Raw genomic sequence first — 25710 nt, 5'->3', positions numbered from 1 at the left:
AACTTTACGATGAAAATGAAAAATGCTGCTTTTAACCATCTTGATTTAAATGAAACAAGCACAGAGTTTCCTTACTTTGTCAAATCCTTTTTTAAAATTTTTCTTTTTAGTAATTTACTTTTAACATTGTACTGTTCTGTATTTGCTTTTTTTTTTTCCTGTCTCGCTGCTGATTGCATACATCAAGTTCCAAATAAGTGTGTAGCTGACCTGTCAGTTCATAACTCTGAGGTTCTACTGTACTAAAAGTGTTTCTCAACAACTGGTCCATGAACTGGTGCCAGTCCCTGAGATCTCCCTGACACAGTTTAGGGAGGCAGCAAGCCGGTCCCTGGCATCAAAAAGGTTGAAAAACACTGTCCTAGAGGATTTAACTTTGTTACTTGTGATTTGTGTCAAGCTCTATTTGGATGGAAATTGGAGTTCAAGTGAAAATGCACAAAAAACCATTTTAAAATTGTTTTTGTTAGTTAAATAAAACTCCCTCAAATGAGTTGGGAATGGGAACAGGAAAAAAAAGTTTATCAAAACAAGTTTTGTATTTCAAACCAACTGGTTTACGAAACAAAGGAAGTATCTGTTGTTAGTAAACTGAAATGACTTTTTCTGGTCCATGTCCTTCAAAACTTTAGAACTTATCGCTCTCATCCTTATGCCTAGTGTTTATTTGTTGGGGGGGGGGGGGTGTGTGTGTGTGCAAACATTCATACTTTTACCACTCCTGGTTGGTTTCTTAAGTTTGAACTGAATTAATTGAAATGAAATATTCTCTCTGTACCTGCTGTAGTCAATGATTTACTTAATAAAAGGCTAAGCTGTGAAAGGCTGTCAAAAGCTGGGTTAGCACGTCCGCAAACTCTGGTTGCAGGTGCTTCGTCAGTGACTTCCACTGTTTCAGTGGTTTGACTTTACTTTAAACCATGGCAGCAAACTTGTAATAGCCAATACCGTTTTTAATTTAATGTAAATAATTTTAGTAGAGCAGAGTAAGAGTAGGCCTTTATCATAGGCTAACGTCATTTTATAATTAAAAAGAAAAATGTATTTAATTTAAAATCTCATTTAAATAAAACTTTGTTTTATTTTTCTAAATCAATTTTTTTTCGCCCTGGTTTTTTTGCAGCATGTCTCTGCTGACAAAAGGCCTTGTGTAAATGCAGTTATACTAGCAAAAAAGATACTTTTGTCAGGAGAGCTTCTTTTGCTGACAGCAAAAGCATGAAGTATACCAGCAAAACCCCTTTTTGCCAGTATAATCTGCATCTCTGCTCGGGGGGTTTGCTGGCATAGCTCTACTGGCAACACCTAATGTCCTGTTTCTAAGGCCCTGACGTGCATATGCCATTGGTGCTGTGCAAACAACACATAATGATGTTGCACCTGGTTTGGACTTGGTTTCTAGCCATTGTGGTTGTCATGTGCGAATCCAAAGGGTTTGATGGCAGATGTTCTGTAGGGGAAAGTTTCTGTGTGTTTTAAAAACTGTTTTTGTTGTCATTTAAAAAAAAAAACAAACCCAACCAAAACATTCCTTTATCTTCCTTTTCCAAAGCCGCAGGGCTGGGCTGGGCAATGTAGGGTAGACTGAGAGCAGAAAAAGCTGGAAGGTGGGATCTCTCTGGCTGTGGAGTACTCTCCCAAAGGAAGGGGTAGCAGTCATATTGCCTGGGCCATTTTAAACTTAGAAATACACAATAGTGAACGGTGTGGAGGAACTCAGTGGTTCCTAACTGATCTCACGTTAGGGAGGACATCTCTTAGATTCCCATGGAAACTGGTGGAACCCACACCTCCTGGGACAATGAAAACTGGACTGGAGAATTGGCCTGTAGGGAAGAGTCTTGCGGAGGCCCTAAGTTTTGTTGTAGCTGGGAACAAGGTCCTGTGCTTTTTGAGCCCCCCATGCAGCTGGGTGATCCGAACGGGGCTGGTCCCTGCCCATTGGGATGGCTCTATGTTGTGTGACCTGGGATTTTTTTCCCTCTCTCCTAGAATGAGGTGCTGATGATGCAGGAGGCCAAGCACGAGTGCTATGGGACGTGGTACCTGCCTGCCGGGAGGATGGAGCCCAACGAGACCATCCTGGAGGCCATGAAGAGGGAGGTGAAGGAGGAGACGGGGCTGGAGTGTGAGCCTCTCACCCTGCTGGCAGTGGAAGAGAGAGGCTCCATCTGGATTCGCTACGTCTTCCTCGCTCGGCCAACTGGTGCTTCCCCCTTACTCCTACCCCCGCTCAGTGGGGGTTGGGGACTAAAATGTGTGGGGATTGCGAGGGACACTGCAGGCAGCAAGCTCAGCCCTGGGCATGGGGCAAGAGGCAGAGGAGCCTCCTGGAGCTAGCCAAAGGAGGAGTGTTGGTGTGGGGCTGTGTCCAGCTTGCTGGCTCCAGTTCTCAGCAGAAAGAAAAGGGAAGGCGCTCAGAGGAGCTTCTCTTCCTATTGCACCCTCCCCCCTACGGCATCTTAGGCTGGGCTTGCACCATAACTTCCCACTGAGCCCAAACTGCTTCTGGCGCAGGAGGGATTAGAACTGGCTGGGGGGCTGTGTGTGGGGAGCCAGGACTGGAATAGCAGAGGGAGCTGCAGCTTATGTGGCTGCACTGCCAGAACTGTAGTGGGAGCCTGCATGGCAGGGTCCTTGCATCCACTCCATCCTTTCACGAGCACCCCCAGCCATCGTAGCTGTGGAGCGGGAGGTGCCCATGTTTCCCAGCTCTGGCCATGGCGCTACGGCCTATTGTAGGGATGATGAAGGGAAAACCAAGGATGTTTTATACCCCCAAATCCTCATTACTTCCCTGGAAAAGAGCCCCAGCTGCCTTCTTAACTGCTTGATTCCTCCCTCCCCCTCCTCTAGCACCCAGTGATCTGCAGAAATGTAACATCCCCGCCAACCCCTTCCGTGCCCCAGGCACTGCTGCCCAGGCTGCTCTGAATGCTACACAGACACACTCTGTTTTCTGCCTAGGCGGGACCTTGAAGGCACCCCATGATGCAGATGCTGAATCCCTCCAAGCCAGGTGGTGGGATAGAGAATCTCCTGCCCTTCCTCTGCGAGCTCGGGATATCCTGCCCCTTATGGACCTTGCTGTGCGATACCGAGACAGCCCATCCCACCCCATGACCTTGCCGGAGGAGATGCCCTGTGCCTTGATCTGCCAGAGGCTCCTGGCTACGTTCACCAATGGTGCCGGTGACTTGTGGGTGCTGCTGAGTGCTGTAGGGGCCCCACACCTGCCGGTGTGTGCCCGCACCACCTCCCCCTGCAAAATCCAAAACAGCATCCAGGCAGCAGCCTGCAGACTGCTGAAGGAATGCTGCCTGCTACCGCAAGTGACTGTCCGGGCCCACGGGGTCCTGGGGCTGCAGCACCTGGGCAAGAATGCAGGGAAATCTGACGGCGTTTGCTTCAACGTGCTGCTGACTGTTACGCAGGGTGACCAGAGCACCCAGGAGACGCCACCAGAGCTGCAGGGTGAGAGCTTCCAGTGGTGGAAGATCGAGGAGAGCAACTTGAGAAGCAGAATCCTCCAGAGGCTCAGCTCGTCGGCTGTTGTCCCAATTCACAGCTACTGACACAGGTAAGCAATGCTGGTCTGCTCCCCTCTTCACTGATGGGGGAACTGGGACTGGCTGGCTTAAGTCCACAAAGCAAATTGGTGGCAAAGCTGAGAATAGAACCCAGGAGTCCTGCTCCCAGTCCTGGGTTCATTTACTGGGACCTGCTGGGTGGCCTCTTTCGCTGACGTACTAGGGTGATAGGTGTCAGTAGCGAACCCTATAATAATTCCAGGTGAGCCCTTGCTAAAGCCTGTTGGGCTACACCATTACCGTGGATGGAGAGGGTGTCGCGGTGAGCTGATGCTTAAATATTGCCCTCTCGCTCTTCTCCCACAGGGTCTCATTGAAGCTTGGATTCAGAGACCTTTCCCTGGGCATGGGACACGCTTCACCCCGTTACGGCCATTGGCTGTCCCCACGCAGCCATCCCGAGGATGATGCATGGCTTCACCGCAGGGCACGTCCTACCCAGCCGCTGCCAACCACAGACCCATTTCCTCAGCATGGTTATGGAAGGGTGAGTGGAACCCCCTCACTACATCCAGCGGAGGGGGGCACGCAGCACCACGATGGGGGGGTGACTTTTCGGGATTTGACCTGACGTGACCTTTGGGCAGACTGCAGCTCCTAAAGCTGAAGTTCCAGCGTCCGGGGCTCTTCCCTTTCATGGTACCGCATGTCCTCGACGCGGGATGCAGAGAGCCGGCCAAGGCAGCTTGTTTACAGCTGGAGCTTGGAAATAAAAAGGGCCGTTTCTCTGTAGTGTTGAATGTTGTTCCTTGCTGGGATTAAAGCAGGGCTGTGTTTGGAAGCATAATGCAAAGTTTATTAGACATGGCAAATGTGCTGTGGAGAATGAGTCAGTCAGGCCCGCTGGGCTCGGTTGGAAGGCAGCAGTACATTCCTGTTTCTTTTGCTCCCTGCTCTGGGGATGGGGCTAAGAACAAGGTGCCCTCTCATGCAAAGTACTTTATGTACAGCCAAGCCTCATACCCCGGGAAGGCTGATAGCATTCCCATGTTAGGTTGGGGAAACTAAGGCACAAAGAAGGAAGTGACTTGCTTAAACTCTCACAGCTGGTCAGTGGCAGAACTGGGAATAAAACTCAGGAGTTCCACCTCTTGGTCCTGAGTGTATCTGCTAGGACCTGGATGGAGCCTGAAGTTTGCTGGACTCTGTAGAGCTTTTAGCTTCACAGCTGGACAAGCTGCTCTCATTTTTTATAGGGAACCAGAGACCTCCCTCTGCTGCATGGCCTGAAAGGGGGTTGGACTGCCTCAGTTCATGTGAAATGAGGCGCGAGCAGCCCTGTGCAGGAGCAAATATGCCAGCAGCTCTATGGTCAACTTGAGGTTTTGCTCAGAACCGTGATGTACATGTCTTTGTAAAGCATGTGCCCATCTTGAGAGAAGCCCTCATGCCACAGGGGATGGCAGGTTCTGCTGGTCTCCAAAACATGCCTTGAAAGCCACGGCCCTGGTTCCACTTACTGCCTGAGCCCTCATGCCACAGGGGATGGCAGGTTCTGCTGGTCTCCAAAACATGCCTTGAAAGCCACGGCCCTGGTTCCACTTACTGCCTGAGCCCTGCTGAGGCACTGAGAACCGCACTCTGCCTAGCAACGTAGGAGTGGTTAGCTTTCTCACCCCAAACTCCCATTCAGGTGCAGAAAGCACAGGGCTCTCCAGCTGCCTTAGCAGTTCCACAGGGGAGGGCTAGAGAGAGACTGAGCATGCCCCAGCCAGTGCCTGTGATCCGTGTGCTGCTGCTAGGCCGTGAGTTTCTCTGCCATTGCAGGGGGATGCTTCCTCCTTTTCCGTTGTAAACCAGAGCTGGGCAAAGCAATTGGTTCAGTTCACTGCCACCTCTGACAAACTGTTTCAGGTTGAACCAAAAATTAAGTTTTGTTTTGATGAAATTGAAAAGGTGGAAATAAAACCAATGGGGGGATGGATGAAACATTTTTATTTTTATTAATGGAAATTTTGAAAATGAAAAGTTGTTTCAAATTAAAACATTTTAAAATTCCCCCAAACTTTGAAAGTTTTTTCAACTGAAACAATTGGGTGAAATCAACACATTCACTGAATCCTGCATTATTTTTTTTTCCCCAACAAAAAAAAAGTCCTGCTTGAAAGATTTCGCCCAGCTCTCCTCCAGAGGGTCATTGCTGGGCAGGCGAATGCGTTTCTCCTCCTCCGGTGCTGTTCTTGAGTCCCTTCCAGTGTTGTTTACTGTGAAATTTCTGAGCAAGTGGCTTCACTGACCCAGAGTTTTGTGCCTGATGCCAATATTCATATTAAGCCTGAAAGCTACACAACGTGTTGTGAGAATGCTAGGGAAGGCGAATGAGCATCAGAGGACTCTGGAATGGATAACTGGGTAGGATGGCTGCTTTTCAAAGGGAAATCACTGTGACTGGGAGCTGCTGGCTCAGTCAGCACCCTTGAAAACCAGGTCACAGAGGTAGGTGTCTGAATATGAAGGTAGGTTCCCTGTTTCCAAAAATCTCAGTGCTGTGTTCCAGATGCAACTCCAGTTGGACTCCATTCCCAAGTTGAGAGGGAAATGGGCTGCCATGTAAAGTATGCAGGCCAAGGCACCCAGCGATGTGTGGGTGTCCAGTCTGAGCCACATTAGAGGGGCCTGATTGGCCCTTCAAGGGGTGTGGGTGCCCCAAGTCACTGGTCCACTCTGCAAATCTTAGCTATAGGCCCTTTCAGGTTGGAATCTGCCCTGCTCTTTAATACATGTATCTCTCATTAAAATCAGGCCAAGCCCCACCTATCCTCAGGAAACAGTATAGGGTCTGCGTGTGCTACTGCCACCTGATTCTGCACTCTAACCTTGCGCCAGGGATTCACATTCCCCCCCCTTTTTTTTACAGCAGTTGTTTAAACCTGTCCAGTCTTAGTCTCACCCAAAGCGGGAAGGCTGCTTTGGGGTTCAGTCAGCAACAACAAAATGTGTAGTGGCAGTATCCCCCCTATGTACCACAAAAGAGTGCGTCTGCCCCGTGCTTACATGTGTTTGTATTTCAGCCCTGCTACAGGCCAGGAAGCATTTTAATGTAAGGACCGTAATACACTTCCACGGGTGGGTAAGTACTAGCACTGTTTTACAGAGAGGGAAATGGAGGACAGAGGCAGAGCTGTGAATAGAAGCCAGATCCCTCTAATTGAGATGCTAGCTCGTTAAAAAGATATGGTGCAGCTGGAAAAGAATGTTCTGTAATTGTGCTAGGAGAGGTTTGTAAAGGGAAAAGGAGCCCAATGATTCAAGTTTATCAAGACATCACTTTATTGCCACAGGAAGAGTTAAGTTACTTGTACATGGTACATATGTACAGACAAACGGCACACATTTTACGGTTGGTTGTGTTACACATCATACGTTTAAAAGTGCATAGTTCTGAAAAGGTGGTACTGTAACATTTGCCAGTTCATTGCACCCACTTACCACATGCAGTTGCCATAAATATAACACCAAAACCCAGATTTACCAAGCAGCCAGCTCTACACACCTTTGTGCATGGTTGATAAGAGGCAATACAAGACAAAAAGTCCCTCTGTAGATAATACTTATAGCATATTTGGCTATACTGCATCACTTAATGTCTTTGAAGGCCAATGATTTTCTAGGACAAACAGCTTTTTCTGTTAAGCTCGATCAGGCAAGAAACTGTCTTCCTCAGTAACATTAAATAGTGCCCCTAAGCAGCCACCCTGCACTTAATACCAATGTCAAGAACCCAGTTGGGGTGAGATTTGCCAGGCTTACAAGCTGCCCCAACAACATGTTATTAATCAGATGTATTATGGTAGTGCCTAGGGATCAACCAAGAGTGGGGCCCCATTGTACTAGGCACTGCCCAAATACAGTAATTTGTATCTACTCTTGTTGGCTGACAGCTCTAGTTACCAGAGACCTTTCGCTGCATTGTGATGAAGTGTTTGTTACATTCCAAAGTGCACAAAGGGAAGAGAGGGAGATGCTGGGATTCTGCAGGGTGTGTGAATATCTATCAATAGAGACACAGCCCTGTTAAATGGGGTCGTATTGCTGGTATAAAAAGACTATTGCTAACTTCATTCCCATAGCACTTTACAAATTCATCCTTGCTACCCAGGAAAGCAGTGGGCGAGATCCTCAGCTGGTGTAGGTCTATGAAGCCTGACATCAGGTAAGAATCTGGCCCATTATGGGGAAACACCGGGGAAGTGTGAGAACTCAGCTGATGCTGGGCTCCAGCCCTCCTGGCTTCTCAAGGGGCTGTTCTCCAGGATCTGTGAGGGAAGCCTCCTGCTCTCTAGAGGTAGCTCTGAGTTTCCTTTCACAACGGGGCAGCTTGCTTCACTCTCAGTCCTGCTGAACTAAAGCAAAGTGCCTTCCCGCCTCCAGGAAGACAGGGCAGAGCTCCACCTGCCTGAGGGCTGCTGTCCCATTTTCTGATCAGCCAGAGCCGAGGCGCTGTAAGCGTGAGGGAACGCAGCGCTGCCTCCAAAGGTTTGCTGAGGACAAGGAGCAACCTTTCATGTCTCGGCTGCCTGGCAGACCCACAGTGGCTCTTGTCAGACCATATGGAAAGCATCAACTGGAGCCAGTTCAAAGTCAGAATGAACTTTTCCTCCTTGCCCCAGGGCCCCCGTCGAGCAAGAGCATCAGACTAAATGAAAGCTTGTTTGACAGCAGCGCATAGGGCCCAGTGGGACTCGTCTGTCACACTAATCGTGCCTGCCTTGCTTTGCTCAGGATCCCCAAACATGTGAAAACCAATGGAGTAAGCCTCAGGACCTGTCTGGGAGGTAGGTCCAGTCACTTCTTTATCCCTCTCCTACAGCTGGGGTTGGGAACATGCTTTTTACCCCCAAAAAAACCCAGCATCCCCTTTGGACTGCAGGGGAAAAGGGAAGGTCTGGGAGCATGGCTGGAGTCTGACTGCAGGCTTCCAGGTCCAGCACAGCACCAGCTGGAGACATTGCACTTTGATTAAAGGCCTGAAGAAGAGTCTTATAACCACCCTGCTAGGAAAGCTGGGGTTGGCTCCCTTGTCTGTCCCTGTGTTCATTACATGGAGGAGGCTGGATGGATTCCACCCTTCCAGAAACAAGGCCAGTAGGCCTCTGTAGTGGGGTGGTGGTTTGATTTAGCACCCACTTTTGCAATGTGCTGGATCCTTCCTTCACCTACAGTTACCAAGAAGTTTATTCTGGGCCCACTGCCAGGACACCAGAGCAGTGCACTCCTACTGTAATGGGCCCTATGTAGATCTCTCTATTCCACAGGGCTTTAGACACTGCCCTGATCTCTTTCCCTCGTGCTAGCCCTAGGCACTTGGAAGAGGAGCTATAAAAATCTTGCAGCATGGATTGTGGGTGCTGATCACTCTGATCCTAAGAGGCAGAAGATAGAAATGGTGGAGGGCTCTCAATGCACCTAGTCATGCTTTCCCAGCCAGCTTTGGTGGAAAGAACATGCTCAGTGTTCAACTCTCAATGACTTGAGCAAACCATTAGTTTTGGAAGGTAGGAAGCAGAGTCCCTTTCCCCCAGAAAGAGGAGCATCAAACCTGAGTGAGATGTTGAGGCTGTCTGGAGGAGTTGCCCTCTGTTGTGATGCTGCAGAGTCCTGGTTCCCTGCTGCTCTGTGGAGAGGGGCTGGTCAATGGTAAGCTGTGCGTAGGGGGGAGTCAGATGTTCTCTGGAGGCCAGTGATACAGGAAGGTCTCAGCTAAGGCGGATGGGGAGTGGTGCTACCTTCCCCCGAGCCATAGAGCACTAATCTCCCCAGTCCAGCAGTGCCTGCTGGCATTGCACTTGGATCTTCTCTCCAGGAAGCAGGTGAGGAGAGCAGGAGACTAGGCTCACGCAGGGCCCTCGGGGGGGAACTTCACAAAGGCAATAGCTGCCAGTTCCTTACAAAACTCCTCCAGCACCACCACTCCCTGGAAGAGGGTCATGTGATCCATCCTACAAGGGAACCAAAGCAAATGCTGAGTGCTCTGCACAGGTGGGAGAAGCTAGCTCCCTTGCCTGGAGAGCAGAATGTTCCACCACCCCATGCAGAAGGGGAAGGGTGGGAGCCAGTGCCCCAGAAAGCTTAGCACAAGCACAGGGCAGGAGTGTTACCAAAAAACCCTGAGACTGCTCGTACTTAGTTCCCTGCCAACCAAATGCATCAATCACACTGGAGTGGGGCCCTGTGCTGAGATAAGGGGAGTTTCCTTGGCATTAGAGGGCTATCATATCCCTGAGGCTTAATGTCTGCTAAGACAGATACACCAGTTGATGGTACCCCAAGACAAATACAAGCACTTACTGCTCTTCAGGGACCAGCCCCATTAACTGTCTCCGGACCAGCAGCAGCTTGGCTGAGAACTGAGACACCCGCTGGATTCTCTGCATCAGATCTCCAATCACCTAGGGAGGAGGTGAGAATTAGCTCCCTGCAGGTGGAGAGGTGCCCCCACAGCTCTGGGTTCAGAGCACTCCATACATACATCCTTATTCCCTGAGTCCAGGACTCTACTCTAGACCCACTCAGCCTACAGGTGTTGGCAGCTTCACGCAAGGGTGAGGGGCTTATTTCTGCAGTTATCTCCCTCCCCCCACATTGCACACTAACGTCTACATGAACCCCTATGCCCCATCAAGGACTTGGCATGGGGAGAAGTTACCCTGATGAGTACAGAGAAGAGTGTCCTGCAGCCAGGAGCGAGGTTCAGGTAGGGGTCCAGGAGGTATTCATGGAGGTGTGGGTGCGGGAAGAGGGCCAGGCGGGACAGCACTGATGTCATTTGTAGGTTCAGTCCGTAGGGCTGCAGAACATAGACAAAATATGAGATCGCTCCCTTGAAGGGCCTTCCCAGAGGCAGTGGTTCTCAAACTTTTGTATCGGTGACCCCTTTCCCACAGCAAGCCTCTGAGTGTGACCTTCCTCCCCCCCCCGCTTGTAAATTAAAACCTTTTTTTTATATATTTAACACTATTATAAATGCTGGAGGTGAAGCAGGGTTTGGGGTGGAGGCTGCCAGCTTGCAACCTCATGTCCCTCTCATTCATTTAGAAATAGGAAAATAAGAGCCTGAAACTACCTTCCAGTGAGGCGGAGCACCCACAAACCCTAATCAGGGCCTACTCCAAAGAGCTTACAGTCTAATTTGATGGTGACCGGTGCTCCTGGGGGCAGCTATCTGCTTTTGCAGGTCACCGGCAGGGTCAGAGAAGTCACAGTAACCAAGGTCTACAAAGCTGAACACTGCTGAGGCTCAGCTTCAATTCAATAGTTATATTTCCCCATCGACTTGGCCGAAGCGGGGAGGATCAAGGATCGCAGTCCTGTGTTGTGGTCACTAGCTGATACCTTTGTATCCTACAGAATGGCTAGATGCTCACTGGTTACCCCACAGAGGAAGCCCTGCCTCCAGCAGAGAGTGCTGGCACTCCAGCTCCTAGCGAGGACAGGCTAGGACTAAGATTTCCTGGGCTCAAAACAAGGCTGCAGTTTTCACCTTACCTGATCCAGGATCCGTGTCATACGGTCAAACAGCACCTTCAGGAAGTGGCCCTCATAAAATGCTGCTTGTGGGTCACAGGGCTCCAGAGGTTTTGGTGCCTGAGGCCAGTGCCATGAGGATATGTTAGCGGAGCATTCCTGAAACTGACACAAGCAGCATGAGGGAGGACAAAGTGCTCTTAACTCTAAAACTAGGCTGGGTGTGGGAGGCAGACAGGTGCTCTGGCAATAGAGCTGGCACTGTTAAAGATCAAAGGCATTATATCTCCACTTGGAATGGGACAGGGAATCCCAGGCTGAGAGGGAAAGGAGACTTTGAAACCCTACTGGCCACCCTGTCTGAGCAGTGGGTATGCCCAATCTCAGCCAGGTCTGGCACAAACAGGAGGGCAAAGTGAGTGCTGTGTGTGGCAGGTAGAATAGTCCTGATGGGGGGTGGGAGCAGCAGAGAATTTAGGGGGCATGGGGCCCCCATCAATGACCTACCAGCCTTAAGGCATCGTGCACATAGGTATCATATCCTGCCTCCTCCAGGTAGGAGGAGGTCTTTGCTTCATCAGGAACAAGGCCCAGGAAGCTGAAAGAGAGAAGCCAACGGGAGCTGGTACTCAACGCAAATCTCTTCCTAGGCTGATGTTGCCCAGGCCTGGGGCGGGGCAAGTGCAGCAGATGCAGAATGTGCCCGGCCTACTGGGACTGATATCCCAGCTCCTAATGTGGTCTCCCCAATAAGGCACTTAGCCTGTGCCTTACAGCAGGCACCAGCATACCCCGTGTTACTGCTGGTCCTGAAGCTACCCAGCCGCAGGCTAGGTAAGATGTTCCGAGCTTTCTAGAGGGGCTGGATAGCCAATGCCCATTAGCTTTAGGCTAGTGAAAGCTCTAGGGCTGGTCTCCTGGTAACAATGTACCAGAAAAACACTGCCTGTAGATGGGATGCCCAACAACGAGCATGTGTGGGGTCTTCCTTTGCAGTTCAAAGTAATAGCCCTATTTATGTGAGCCAGAGGGTTGGATGGGGCCAGTCATGGCTACCAATATGGGAAAGAGTCTAGCCTGTTATGGAAGGCTTCTGGGTAGGGCAGGATGCAAGCTGACCAAAACTCAGGGAGTTGGGTTTTTCTGAAGTTTGGGTATTTTTGAACTTGCTTTCATTCCAAACAGCAAAATAAGGTGTTCCTGAAATTAACTACCAGACCGCCCAGCCCAGGCATGTTCCCTGGAGCAGGGAGCCTACCAGTCCACAGAGCCCTTGCTGGAGCAGGGGCTCCCAGAGCGGCTGTGGAATTACACTGAGTTCTTCTCTACCTTGCCCTTCATGCATCTGGGTTCCCCAAAGCCACCCCACCCTTCTGGCTGGACCGAAGCCGTGAGCTAGCCTGTGGAGGGGAGGCAAAGAGGCAAATATGTGCTGGACATTCAGTGCATGGTCTATCATTCGTGATTCTTAGCTCACGCAGCCCTACCTGAGAACAATCTCATTCACATCTGTCTTCTCATTAGGCCTCACAGGCCCCTTGGGGGAGGATGGCATTGGCTTTTTACATGTCCGGAAGCCTATACCTGGAAATTCATCAGTGAAATAGGGATCTTCCTCCAGCTCCCTGCAAGGCCAGGAACAGGCATTATATTGCAGCCCCAGCTTGTGCCCACCAGGTTCTGCGCTTCCCACTTCTGTCCACTTACAGCGTGTCCTCGCAATGGTCCTGCTCATGGGTGCTCCGCTCCTCCTGCCCTGGCTGGCTGCGCAGGATGTAGCTCCGCTCCTCCAGGTTTCTCAGCACAAGGCTGTACACAATGTGCTCATCGGGTTTCCGGAGCAGCTCCTCAAACAGCCTCAGGGTAGTGAGGCTGATCTACAGGGACAGAACCAGGGGTCAGTTGTGGGACCGGTCTTTAAAACTCCCCTGAAAAGCATTCACCACTAAAACGTAGCCACCACTACCATTTTATCCCAGCACTCCCTGCAGGGCCATCTCAGATCATAATCCCTTCCAGGGTTGATACATGGAGTTCCCATGCAGTTAGCTGGGGGAGGGTCTTTCAGAGGAGACCTTAAATACAAGGGATCCTGTCTGCTGGGTGAGGACATTAAAGATTTCATAGCATGGCTGACAGGAGCAGGAGTTTGCCCCAGCATTCTACTGTTGTACAGCATGCAATGTGCAGGGGCGCTGCACCCCAGAGGTGGCTGCATTCCACAGGTGCAGTAAATCCAGAGTGTTTGAAGTGGTTTGGGATCTTTCTAGATGAGAGATACTGATATTAATATCAGTTATTAATATCCCAAAGCCATCACACAGCAACACTGCCTGACTGCTCAGGGCCGAGAGTGAAAAATCCTGTATCTGACAAACTGCCTGGGGAATTTAAGGAGACCGAATACAATAACCTGGCCTGGAACTAAGGCAGGACACCTCAACTCCTACCAAGGTGCCACAGCATCACTAATGATCTCAAGGGAGCAGGGCCTTAGGTCTGGACATGGTCCCCCCTTGAAATTCCAAGAGGGAGTTTAGCTAACGAGAGCCGAGTCTGGGGTCCCACAGGAAAGGGAAAAGGAGGGGAGAGGGCAGAACCATGGGAGGCTGCGGGTGGCAGCTCTGCATGCAGACACAGCCTCACCTCATCAGACAGGTGGTTGCAGTGCTCTATCAGCTGAGAGCGTAGGAGGTGCTGCTGTGCAGAGTCAGTGATGGCTTCTGGCTGCCTCTCTGTGCCCAGCAGGAATGTCACCAGTTCCCGGAGCAGGGCAGGGGCACTGATCTGCCTCACCATGGCTGTCAGCATTGCAGTAGAGGTGAGGATGCCAAGTTCAGACCTGTCAAATAATGGCAGAGGGAAAGTAATTACTGCTGCTCATCTCCATGCAGCTGCTCGGAGCACACATGCAGCACAGTGAACTGTGTGCTCTAAAGATAACATCTCCACCCAAGAACCTCTAGGGACTTTACAAATAAAGCTCTATACCCTGCCCCGTGGTGGGCCAGTAGCACTGTCCCCATTGATGGATGGGGAGACCGAGGCGGGGAGACAGGAAATGACAGAGCTGGGAACAGAACCCAGGACTCCGCACTTTGCTCAGACCCTAAGATGTCACTGCCTCTGGGACACTAAGAGCAATGTGAAAATAATGCAGAGTGATATCTGGAAAGCCACCTACTCCAGCTCACAAGGAGAAAGTCTCTCTTTAGAAATACGCATGGGCAACTGCAGCAGTATGAAGTGGGTCAAGGAAATACCAAAGCCAGAGGCTAGACTGGGCAGTTCAGGTGTAATGAGTGTGGGAGTTTACTATGCAGGGACAGAAAAGAGTCCAAAATAATACCGAAGGCCTGGAAATGCAGAGCCAAGTGTGAAACTCCATCTTGTCAGGGGCCAGCTCTGCTCCTGCCTGTGGAGGGCCCTGAGCAGCGCACCAGCTCTATGAGCTGCAGGAGAAGGCTTAGAACCAACAACTGGCCTCAGCACTTCCCTCTCTTAGCGTGGACAAAATAAGGCACATCACTTCAAATGACAGCTAAAGGCATTAGAAAACTGTGCCAAAAACACTCCTGCGACAGAGGAGATCTGATTCTTCCCTAAATCCATTTTATTTTACGCCCGCACACTCAGATGTTCCTGCCTTTCCCTCTATTGAACTTCCTCTGTTTCCCAGACTCAAATTCCCCAGTTTGCAGACAAGGTTAGAATCCCGCCAGTGGAATGTTCCATTATGCCGGCAGGCGTTTGGCTTTTACACTAAAGTGTAGGAAGAGGATTTTTTTTTTTTTTTTTTAAAAGACAGACTAACTTCCACAAAAGTTTGAAAGGGATGCACGTGGCTGGGGAGCTGCCTCCTCGCGGGAGTGCTATGCACCCCTCTGATCTACCACACCTGCCATCCCAGGATCGCAAAGAACTTTTCCAATGGGAATTATTTAAGCTTCACAAGCCCGAATGCAGGATGAACTCCATTCTACAGATGGGGAAACTGAGGCACCAAAGCAGTGACTCGTTTAACACCAGCTGCTGCCATAGCCAGAAACCGAACCCAGAGGTCCAGACTCCCCAATCCCTACTTTCACCACAAGACTAACCCACTTCCCTCCCTCTCATGCCTAGTGTGGGTGCCAGACCAGCTCAGCCTCACACCATGGACATCCCCCCAAACCCAGTTTACACAGGAAGCTGGTGAACAGCCAGTTGGCCCCTCAGCCTGTGTGACACATGTACTCACATCTGCAAGAGCTGTGGCTGCAGAATCCCCTGGAAGAGCTTTTCACCAATGGCCTCTGTTACAGCATCTGCAACTACCTGATGGTCACAAATGAAGAGTCAGTAACGAGCTACCAGTTGCCTGATATTCCCACGACTCCCCTAGTTCCTTCCTGCATGACAAGAGCAGAGACTCTGCTGCTCCTTAAAGTTTCTCTCAGCGTGGTGGGGTCACTGACATACATGGGGAGCGACTGCCACGTCACTCCTTGGCCAGGGCCGACACATGCTGTGTGGTTCTTGCACAAACAGAGACTCTGGAGCCAAGTGACCCAGGCACTCCTATTAAAGGAAAGCATTTCCTGGTAGCTAGAAGATGGAGACAGAACATGCTGGGGTCTTCTTAAATGGGTTCAACCACAAACCACTAGACTGGGGTCATGCAGGAAGGCTCCCACTTTTTAACATGTCCCCCTGTAGACAAAATAATCCTGTTGTGACCTTAGCAAGTGCATGTTGTTATCTTGCAGCTATGTGTGGCAATGATGCATCACGGTGATTTTCACAATATCACACAAGGATTGCAATATCATCATACTCTGATGCAGTTTCACAGAGATCTTCAGCTGTGTGGCAAGCTGGACTCTCAGACAGGCCTGATGAAATTGAGGGTGTCCTAACATTTAAGGACACGTGGCAAACCCAAAATCCAAGCCCCAAAGCCAGGATGTAATAGTCCAGGAGCCACTGAAGTTGGTGGATCTCAAAAAGGCACCATAGGTTGTCTTCTCCAAGGAGAATTTTAGCCATAAGTCAAGACAAGACACAGTTTGGTTCCCAAAGGCCCATCTACCATCACATCTATGGCTCATAAGTCCATTAGTAGTGGCCTAATGAGGCTGTCTACCAAATACAGGAAGAAAACAGGTGGCCTGGCCTGAGTTCTAGCAGAGATATGAGTGAGGCTGCCTTACGCTGCAGCAGTCTAACTCCACTGCCAGCAGCTCATCTGGTAAAGGGCACAAAATGTTTAGCTGTAGGTGGGACAAGTGTAACTCAGCCAGTTTCCAATCCACTCTTGTAAATCAGTGGCTCTTTGGAGGTGCCTAAAACTGTATCTAAGATTGGGCTAAGACTTCCAGTTAGGAAGCCTTAAATATCAGGCTTCCCACATATGTAAATGTGTATTTGTCTCTCTCTCGAGAGAGAGAGACTTGCACCCTCTGGAGCAGAGGAGATGGGAATGCTCATCTAAGACAATAAGCAATGGGGAGGAGTCACTTATTTCTTACCGGGTGGGCCTCTCTCATGAGGTGATCACAGTAATCTAACCAGCTAAAGAAAGCATCAAGGCTCCCCTTTCCTGGGAAGGAGGCCTCATCGGCAGAGTTATTCTGCAACCTGCAAAGAGATCAAAGGGGGTGAAGGACATTGTAGGAATCAACTCCAAAGCATCATCCAAGGGCTACAGTATGTTTGGGGGGAAGGAAGGCCTCCTCTCTGGAGTGACAGCAGTGAAGGAAGCTGCTGGTTCTCTCAACATCCTCACTTGGTCCATACAGCATAGAACACCAGAGATGGAAAACACCCGAGAGAGCAACAAGGCCAGCAGCTCTCATCTGGGATCATGACTCACCCGGGGTGGTGGTGGTGACCACCCTGCTCTTCCCATATTGCTAAGTGGGAAGGGGGTCCCTGTAGGGAAGAAGTGGAGGACCTCTGCTAGACTGTACCCCCTGAGCCAGGGCAGACACCACACTGTCGCTATTCTCCAGGGACTTACCCAGCTTGAGCCATCCCATAGTCCCCCTTGGAGATGATACCACAGCCTAGCAGGCCTCACTATGTACCCATGCCTGCGAGGTGCTCAATCCTGCCAAGGTCCAGGGGAGCCTGGGTGCAGCCCCTGCAGAACAGATCTCACTAGTCTTCTCCGGGCCCAATACTTCCAGGGAGAAGCCCAGGAGTGAAAGCTGGTAGGGTCATTCCCTTGTGGTGAGGCTGGGAATGGATTTACCCCAGGCTCTCATTATCTTCCTACAGACCCATCAACGTCCTACCTCCAGCTGCCTCTCTCTAGGGAGAGGATATCTGCAGGATCGGCTGAAGTAGGGACGGCATTGTACAGCTCACATAGGTGATCAGTCACCAGACAGCACAGGGCGCTGTTCTGTACCAGGTACGTGGCAGCTGCCTGCTGAGCGACACTCATGAGAAGCAGCAGGTTTTCCTGAGCTTTTAGTGCAACCCTGCTCTTCTGCGAGAGGGAGAGAGAGAGAGAGAGAGAGAGAGAGAGAGAGGTCTTACTACAGCACCAACCCTGTCTATTCCCCTCCCCAGCTCACGGGTGAATGGAACACCAAGGTTGACGCTAACCTGCTCTATCCCACTGACAGGCAGGATCATTCCCTACTCACTGCCTGGCACCCCTCTGCTGTCCCCTGCCCCATGTCGGTACCTGGCTCTTGCACAGGTTGATTAAGGAAGTGATCAGATTGTTTTCCTTTCTCAGAGGGGAGGAGCTGGAGACAGAATTCTTTGGTTTTCCTGCCAGGCTAGCGCAGGGTGCATCACCCACAGAGCTCTCTCTGTCTGGCTCAGGAGATGCAGTCACGGCCCCATTGGTAGCCAAGCTCTCTTCCTGGCTGCTGCCGGCATCTCCCTGTGGGCTCCCAGTTAGAAGATTCTTGCCCTTGAGAATAAAGAAACAGGAGAGAGAGAGCAGTTAGCATCATTGCAATAGTGCTTCCAGCATTGACACAAATGGGACTGATCCCAGGTACAGACAGCGAATACTAAGAAAGCTAGATAGGTGCAATATGTACCCGAACATACCTAGATATGTATATACTGCAAAAACACCTAGAAATGCTCAGCTAAGCAGATGATAAAACAACACAACACGTTTTAATGGAGGATCTCAAAACCCTTTGCAAACATTAATCTTCACAACTCCCCGATGTGCTGTAGGGAAGTAAATATTATCCCCACTCCACAGATGGGGGAGCTCAGAGAGGTGAAGAGATATGTTTAAGGTCACACAGCAGGTCAGGGGTGGTGCTAAGGAGAGAGTCCAGGAATCCCAGATCCTAGTCCTCCGCTCTAAACTGCCTGATCAATGATTCTGGAGAATGAAGCCTTTTGTCACAGAACAGGTACAGCAGTGACAAAGCAAGCTTCACACATCCCATCAAGCCATCTGGGAGAGATGCATCCCCCTTCTCCGCCCCCTGCACCAGGGAAAGGGGTGCCAAGCCTCCATGTCCCCTGGTCTCTTTGTTAAGACTACCAATCAAGGGGCCAATTAGTGGCAACCACAATGGCTATTTTCGTGGCAGGAACATCAGCTCACTGGGAACTGGACTGAGATTGACTTGCTTCACCCAGGGCCCCCCAAACAGCTGTCAAATGGAAACAATCCAGGTCACCACCAGCACTGGATTAGACATTTTTCCTAATTTTAAAGAAGCCAGCAAGATTTCAGCTGTGGAGGAGCTCAGCATCATCACTGGGCATGCAGCACTGGGGCAATGTCCGTGATATATGGAGGTGAGATTTGTCTGCTTGCTACCCTGTGGAAATCCCATTATTCAGACAATCGTGCAATCATACCCTAGCAGATCAGCCCATTGGTCCCTGAAGCCTGCCTCCAGCAGTGGCCAATACCTTGCTGTAAGGAAGAGATGGCATGCAGGTGCCAATGAGGGCTCCTTACCTCCAGAATGTACGTGAGCAGAGCAGGATCCTGCTTGATCTTTGCACACAGAACAGCAGCAAACTGTACTTCTTCCTTCTCACTAGCAGAGCCTAGCGCATCACTGCCGAACTGAAGGAGCTTCTGTGGAAGGACACAGGGCGGGGTCAGCCTTCACAGTAATAAAAGAGGGGGTAGAACTGAGCTTAAACAGTGCTGAAAGGGGTTTGCTGGCATTGGGGATGGGCATTCTTCCCTCCTCACTAGAGGCTGTTGGGCACACTCCCCAGGAATATGTCCCCATATCAGTCATACAGACACTGATATACAAAAGAGCAGGCAATAGCCCACATTGTGGCAAAGTAATATTAAAGCAAAGTATTCATCATTGCCCTGAACCCTGTATAGTGATTTACACCACTATCAATTGGGTATCAGAATGGTCATATTTTATACCCACTCTGCACTGGTGTACATTGCACCAGGTGCATGCACTGGGGAACTGAGCCCTCCATGGGGTCTATGTTAACATCATTGCTCATCAGAAACGTAGGCCATCAGACCACTAAGTGAGGAAAGGTAGGACGAGCGCTGCAAGGAGCACACTTTACATTGCCTGCAGTAAGACAGCTCAGAAAGCAGCTGTGACAAGCCAAAGAGAAAGCAGAAGCCGCGCTCACCTGAACAGGCCTGTGCACATTCAGATAGTGCAACAGTGGATGCTGCACCTGTCCCAGGACTCTGCTGAAGAAGAGGAACACCTGCTGCCTCATGCCTGGAGGATACTGAGAGCAAGGAGAGAGAGAGAGAAGTAAATTGTCAGTTAAGTAACATTCCCCTTCAGTGCCACAGGAAACATGATACAAAGTGTCTGAGCCAATCCTTATGCCACAGATAGATAGCGAATGTATGGAACATGACAGAGGTAAGAGCTGCAAACATCTAGCCATACGCACCCTATATACTGCAGCTAATGCAGAAGACTAAAACGCCACAAGGGTATTCAAGTTTACATGGGCAGGGAAATTCCAAGAACAGAGGGTTTTGAAGCTCGTGGAGAACAAGATTTAGTTTATTATTGATTTTATCTCTTTTCTATCATCAGATAATCTGGTACGGCTACACTGTCCCTGCTTCAGGCAACCATGAAGAAAGTGTGAGAGAAACAAACTGGAGTCCAGCTGAACTGTGAGAAAATTAAAGGGAATGCTCTGGGATAACGTTAAGACAAACACTTAGGTTTTATTTACAAATAGGTTTTCCCAAAGGCAGTGTGAATACACGTTTTCACAACCCAAATGTAAGCAAAAACTGGTTTGGTTTAGGAAGTAAATATTTCCCTTCAGCACTGGTAAAAACCATTTGAGCATTGAAAAACAGACTAGAAACGGCAGTGAAAATGACCAGACTTAAATCACTATCCCAGCTCAGCACAATACATAAAAATACCCTAACAGCAGAAGTAAATAATGCTTTGCCCTTCTAATGTACATTTTAAGGCTCTCACAGTGTTTCACAAACATTAATTAATTTATATTGCTTAATGAACTTCACTTGAATAAATTAAGCTTCTCAGCTGCCCTATGGTGAAAAAAATCAATTAGATTATTTTTTCATTTTCAAAAGGTTTGTTTTTATTCATCAGTCCTACAACATGATGAAATGGAAAAAACAAGCAAGAATGAATCATCGTAGAGATAAAGAGTAGACAGTACTGAGTGCAACTGATTTTTATAAACAAAGCTGTAGCTCACGAAAGCTTATGCTCAAATAAATTGGTTAGTCTCTAAGGTGCCACAAGTCCTCCTTTTCTTTCTGCGAATACAGACTAACACGGCTGCTACTCTGAAACCTGACAATAAAGACTAATATTTCCAGTTACTGTTTCCTTGTTTTCGTGTTTGGAAAAAAAAAAAAAAAAAAGATCATTTATAGCACAATAAGCCAAGTTATTATGAGTAACACAGGCTAGTATGGTTATAATTTTTAGTTTTTGATATTTACTCTGATAAAGTCCTTTTAAAAACACTTCTTTCCTGCAAATCAAAGGATTGATCCTGCAACCCTCAGTCATGGAGCACGAGACTACTCCCCTGAGTAAACACTGCTCACATCAGCAAAGGTTGTAGCATACGGAGAAAATTTTCAAAAAGTGCCTAAGTGGTTTAGGAGCCCAAGTCCCATTTCCAAAAGTGATTCAGGTGCTTAGGGAGCCTACGGGTATGTCTACACTACGAGTGCTGCAGCTATGTCACTGTCACGCTTAGTGCAGACACTTGCTACAATGCCAGAAGCACAGAAGTAAATCCAACCCCTCAAGAGGCAGTAGCTAGGTGATCAGAAAAATTCTTCAGCCTAATGGTGTCTTACCGAAGTCTTTGAGGGTTGTGAATTTTTCACACCACTGAGCGATGTCGCAAGGTTGACTTAAGTTTTAGATGTAGACCAAGCCTTAGGTTAGATCTTCACTAGAATCACTGCAGCTTAGCCGCAGTAACACTTCAGTGTGGACACTGACTACAGCAATGAGAGTGATTCTCCCATCCCTGTAGTTAATTCACCTCCCCAAAAAGCAGTGGCTAGGTCAATGGAAAAATTCTTCCATCAGCCTAGTGCTGTCCACTCTGGGGGTTAACTACATCACTCAAGGGTATGGATTTTTCACACCCCTGAGCAGCGTTGCTAGGTCAACCTAACTTTTTAGTGAAGACCTGGCCTTAGTCTCGCTGAAAGTCAATGGGATTTAGGCTCCTAAGGTGCTGTCTAGCCTAGAATTTGAAAGGCGTTATCTAACGTATATTAACTGTGTAGTGCAGACAAGGCCACGTGCCTAACAGGCTGCTTACACCTTCCAAATCCTAGTCTAGCCTAAGTGGCTTCTGACACTGGGACTTCAGACTCCTAAATCACAGATATGCTTTGAAAAATTTTATCCAGGTCTCAGTTCCTTAAAATTATACTTCTTTGCTGTGAACAAGTCAGACTTTATAGTCACTGAAATCAACTAAAAACACAGTTCCACCACTAGGGTAATGAGTGGTCTTTGTCTTGGGCTTGTGCATGGCTGACCGGGGGAGGAACACGGTGTACACACCTCTGCTTTCCCCAGAGTGCTGAGGGTCTCCAAGATTTTGTGCTGCAGCAGGTATTCCAAACAAGGCCCTGTCTCCCCGGCTGGGTGCTGCTTCTCCTCATACACCAGGATGTCCAGCATCTGTTTCAGGCGCCAGGGGATATCGGTCTCCTTGACTGGTGTGTTTTCATCTAAAGAGAAGGCATATACAAATCCCAATCAAAACAGGCTACATGCTTGGTAAAACAGGCATTAAGCCTTTAGCTCCATTTGACTATCAAACTTACACAGGCCCTTCCAACCCAAAGCATCTTCACATACACACACCCCCCCCCCACCCCGTAACTCTGAGATGGAATGTGGCAGCTCTTTTAATAGTGCACAGCATACCCTGAAACCGACATGGCTAAAACAACACAGCAATGCTATAATAGTTTGGGACAGGAAGTGAATAGCAAGCATATCCAACAGAAGCTGGTCAGAATGGAATTACCTACGAATCAATTTAGTCAAGACCCTGGAGCCAACACCCTTACACTTGTAAAAGCATCATGGGATTGTTAAATCCACAAGTGGCCAGGACTTCAGTTTTATGTCTCAGCTATAAACCAGCATCTCTGTGCTGGGGAACTGGTTTGTTACTGTGTCAGTGTGAAGTTGTGAGCTCAGGGATATGCCCAAACAGATCAGTTTGCAGGACTAGGGCCATAGCTCAAAAGAGCTGATGAGATCAGAGCCTGGGGCAGCACAGTCACAGGCCTTACACTAACCAAGACCCAAATGAAACATAATCACTAAGAAAAAAATCCGGTAAAGCTAATGCTTTACTCATAATTCCTACTGCAGGCATCAGGACCCGGGGCACTGTTCCACACCACACAGGAGTGCCCTTTTTAGAAAGATTTTCTCTACATTCTAAGACACAGTGGAAGACTCCAAAATAGTGAATTTAAAACCTTCCCCTCCCTGTAACAGAAGAACAAGTGGGTGTTTTCTTTCCGGGGACTGGTAGAACCCAGAGGAAGGTAACAAAAGCAATTTTTTAAAAAATCATCATGCCTCTCAATTGGAGATCTTTTGTAAACTAAGTTTGAACTTTGGGGAAATGTTAATAGGTATAAATCCACACACACACCAAAAAAACCAAAACAATTAATTTCATCCCAGACCTATGTATTTAAAAAAAAAAAAAATCTGAAAATTCTATTTTGCAGAGGTGACTTTAAAACATATCCTCCCAACCCCTCCCCTTTGGCTTCCAAGCTGTAATTTTCACTTTGATATTGATCTCTGCAGCACCCCAAGCAACTAGGACGCTGGTTTAAAAATTATTATCCCTAGAATAGAGCCCTTGATGGACAATTAACTATAGTGACACTAAGCAGCAATGTTATAATAGAAAAACACCAGTGGCCTAGCCAAGAACAAAGGTCAACGTTTCTCAGACTTGGGAGTCTAAGGTTAAGCTCATAAATCCATATTTAGGTATTTAAATAAAGTTAGGGGCCTAAGGCCTTCTCAACACACCACAACTGTACCAGTATAACTGTGCCTTTAAGCGTACAGCAATACAACTCCCTCTAGTGTGGATGCAGTTACACTAGTATGGACTAAGCTATACTGGGATAAGCACTTTATGCCAATGTACCTGTATGCGCTGTTAGGGCTGCAGCAGTGTAGAATATCAGTTACAAAAAACACCTCGTACAAAATCTCTGTGTAGATCAGACCCAATTTAATATCAAGTATAAGAAACGTTGGCCACAGCATTTAGTGCAGGAGCAGTCCAACCATTCTCAAAATGTTGGGAGAGCATCTCTGAGCAACAGAGACTGATTATTATAAGGCTCTGGCCCAGAGTATCAGATATCTACAAATGGCCAGGGATGCGACCTCCCAGCCCTCATGGTGGGAAGAAGCAATACCTGTGTGCCATATATAGAACAGCGGGTAGACATTTTAAGGTTGCAGGCAACATTTCTCCTGATAGGGTTTTTATGGGCTATTCAGCAGGCCTTTCATTATCACTCACTGGAACGTCCTGCACTGACCCCAGGAAGAGGATGATGGAGACATTAACACTTTGCTCTACTCTTGGGCCAAGGATCTCAAAGCATTTTGTACATGTTAATGAATTAACCCCAACAAACGCCAGCTCCTTGCCCATGTATATCTCATTGTCTCCCCTTTACAGCGAGGGAAACTGAGGCACCACAGAGTTAAAGGATTTCTCCAAACGCTCACAGTGCATCAACTTGCAGAGCTGAGAAGACAACCCCCAAGTCCTAACTTGCAAACTCCCCGCCCTAAAAGTGAGGCAACGCTCCTTCCCAGAGCTGGGAATAGAACCCAGGAGCCCGGACTCCCAGCCTCGCCCACCACCTACCTGTGGTCTCTAGGTAGTAGTGAGTGAGCCCTTTCCAGTGCTCGGTGAATGCCTCCAGCAGGTCAATGCTGGGCTCCTGCTGCAGAGAGGAGGGTGCGGGCGTTAGCAGATCGGGAGAGCCCTTTGTTCATATCTACCCACGGGCCCGGGTCACAGGAGAATCTCCCCACTTCAGACCCTCCCCCCATCCTCTTAGCATCTTGCTCCCTGGGAACCCGCGTCCCAAAAGACATGGGGGTCAGGAGAGGAGACCCCAAAGCAGTGTGCCATGGGGCCCCTCTCCCGACCCTGAACCCCATATCCCCTGGGACATCCTTGCCCCAAGCCCCCAGTTCTCCCCCTCCCCAGAGCACCAATCTCCTGAACCCAATAGCACCTTGGGGCCCAACCAGGGTACCCTGTAGGATGCCCCCAGCCCTAGTCCCCTGTGGCCTCATCTCCTGACACCCAATGACACCCTTGGGGGCCCAACTCAGATCCTATTTCTAGGTTCTTGGTTGACCCCCGAGTCCCCTTGGCTGCCCCATCTCAGGACCCCATTGATACCTGGGGGGATCCATCCTAGGTGCCCCCCCCAAGTACCTTGGCCCCGGGAGTTGCCCTCCAGCCCCATTTCTGTAGGCTCCCCCCATCCCCTGACCCTCAACGACACCTGGGGGATCAATCCCGGGCACCCCCCAACCCTGACCCCAGGAGGCGGCCCCCCCCAGCCCCCTGGGAACCCCCCCATCTCCTGACCCTGACACCTGGGGGGGGGGGGGGGCAGTCCTGGGTGCCCACCAACCCTGACCTCAGGAGGTGGCCCCCCCAACCCCCTGGGAACCCCCCCATCTTCTGACCCTGACACCTGGGGGGGGGTCAATCCCGGGGCCCCCCAACCCTGACCCCAGGAGGCAGCCCCCCCAACCCCCTGGGAACCCCCCCATCTTCTGACCCTGACACCTGGGGGGGTCAATCCCGGGGGCCCCCCAACCCTGACCCCAGAAGGCGGCCCCCCCAGCCGCCTGGGAGCCCCCCATCTCCTGACCCCAACCGAACCCCACTCCCCGCCACCCCCGCGCCCCCCCCACTCTAGCCGCAGCGCGCCCGGCCCGGCCCGGCCCCCACCGTCTCCACCGCCCGCTGCAGGAAGGCGCCCAGGCGGCTGAACATGGCGGCGCCGGCCCGGCCCGCCGGGGGATCCCGGCCACCGACGGGGGGACCCGGCCCGAGCAGGCGGAAGCGCGGACCCGGCGGCCTGTGCGGGGCGGGGCGGGGCGAGAGGCCTCCCGGGCCTGCGAGCGGG

At 49.8% G+C, this 25710-nt stretch overlaps 2 protein-coding genes across 14 annotated transcripts in view; one reads left to right on the top strand and one right to left on the bottom strand.

Annotated features, from left to right (window-relative positions):
- The window catches only part of NUDT18 (nudix hydrolase 18), a 23577-nt gene extending 2716 nt beyond the window's left edge, over window positions 1-20861 (top strand). For 2 of the 4 annotated variants that reach the window (XM_037886152.2, XM_037886153.2), the window contains 3 exons: window positions 1993-2206; window positions 2968-3580; window positions 3897-4372. In XM_037886152.2, the coding sequence (XP_037742080.1) occupies window positions 1993-2206; window positions 2968-3575 (822 nt within the window). In that variant the 3' untranslated portion in view covers window positions 3576-3580; window positions 3897-4372. Of the gene's footprint in view, window positions 1-1992; window positions 2207-2967; window positions 3581-3896; window positions 4373-6601; window positions 6661-20071 lie in introns of those variants that run through there. The other 2 variants (XR_005223415.2, XR_006287509.1) reach the window with 2 other exon arrangements.
- Window positions 6837-25710, bottom strand: FHIP2B (FHF complex subunit HOOK interacting protein 2B). Of its 10 annotated transcripts, XM_043536209.1 has the most exons (18): window positions 25623-25709; window positions 25533-25588; window positions 24426-24504; window positions 22061-22230; window positions 19647-19751; window positions 18988-19110; window positions 17731-17964; window positions 17333-17529; window positions 16565-16673; window positions 15295-15371; window positions 13701-13896; window positions 12762-12931; window positions 12542-12679; window positions 11562-11652; window positions 11076-11219; window positions 10237-10377; window positions 9879-9979; window positions 6837-9529 (listed from the first exon to the last, which is right to left on the bottom strand). In XM_043536209.1, exons 2-18 carry the CDS (start codon window positions 25575-25577, stop codon window positions 9424-9426), a joined length of 2226 nt encoding a protein of 741 aa, XP_043392144.1. In that variant the 5' UTR covers window positions 25578-25588; window positions 25623-25709; the 3' UTR covers window positions 6837-9423. The 10 variants fall into 10 exon arrangements, with proteins under 10 accessions (XP_043392144.1, XP_037742076.1, XP_043392145.1 ...); XM_037886148.2 differs by having other exon boundaries at window positions 25533-25710; XM_043536210.1 differs by having other exon boundaries at window positions 11076-11213; window positions 25533-25689.

Source organism: Chelonia mydas, chromosome 26, assembly GCF_015237465.2.
Source record: "Chelonia mydas isolate rCheMyd1 chromosome 26, rCheMyd1.pri.v2, whole genome shotgun sequence".
Lineage (NCBI taxonomy): Eukaryota > Metazoa > Chordata > Testudines > Cheloniidae > Chelonia > Chelonia mydas.
The sequence above is the reverse complement of the archived record's forward strand: the minus strand, read 5'-3'. Positions and strand labels throughout refer to the sequence as shown.

What these genes read in the sequence shown, in the direction of transcription:
- FHIP2B (XM_037886148.2), bottom strand. Translation starts at nt 25,577, where the DNA reads ATGTTCAGCCGCCTGGGCGCCTTCCTGCAGCGGGCGGTGGAGACG. An exon ending in GACCATTGCGAGGACACGCT is followed by an intron (nt 12,680 to 12,761) that starts GTAAGTGGACAG and finishes CTGGCCTTGCAG; the next exon opens with GGAGCTGGAGGAAGATCCCT. An exon ending in GGGCTGGTCCCTGAAGAGCA is followed by an intron (nt 9,530 to 9,878) that starts GTAAGTGCTTGT and finishes GTTCCCTTGTAG; the next exon opens with GATGGATCACATGACCCTCT.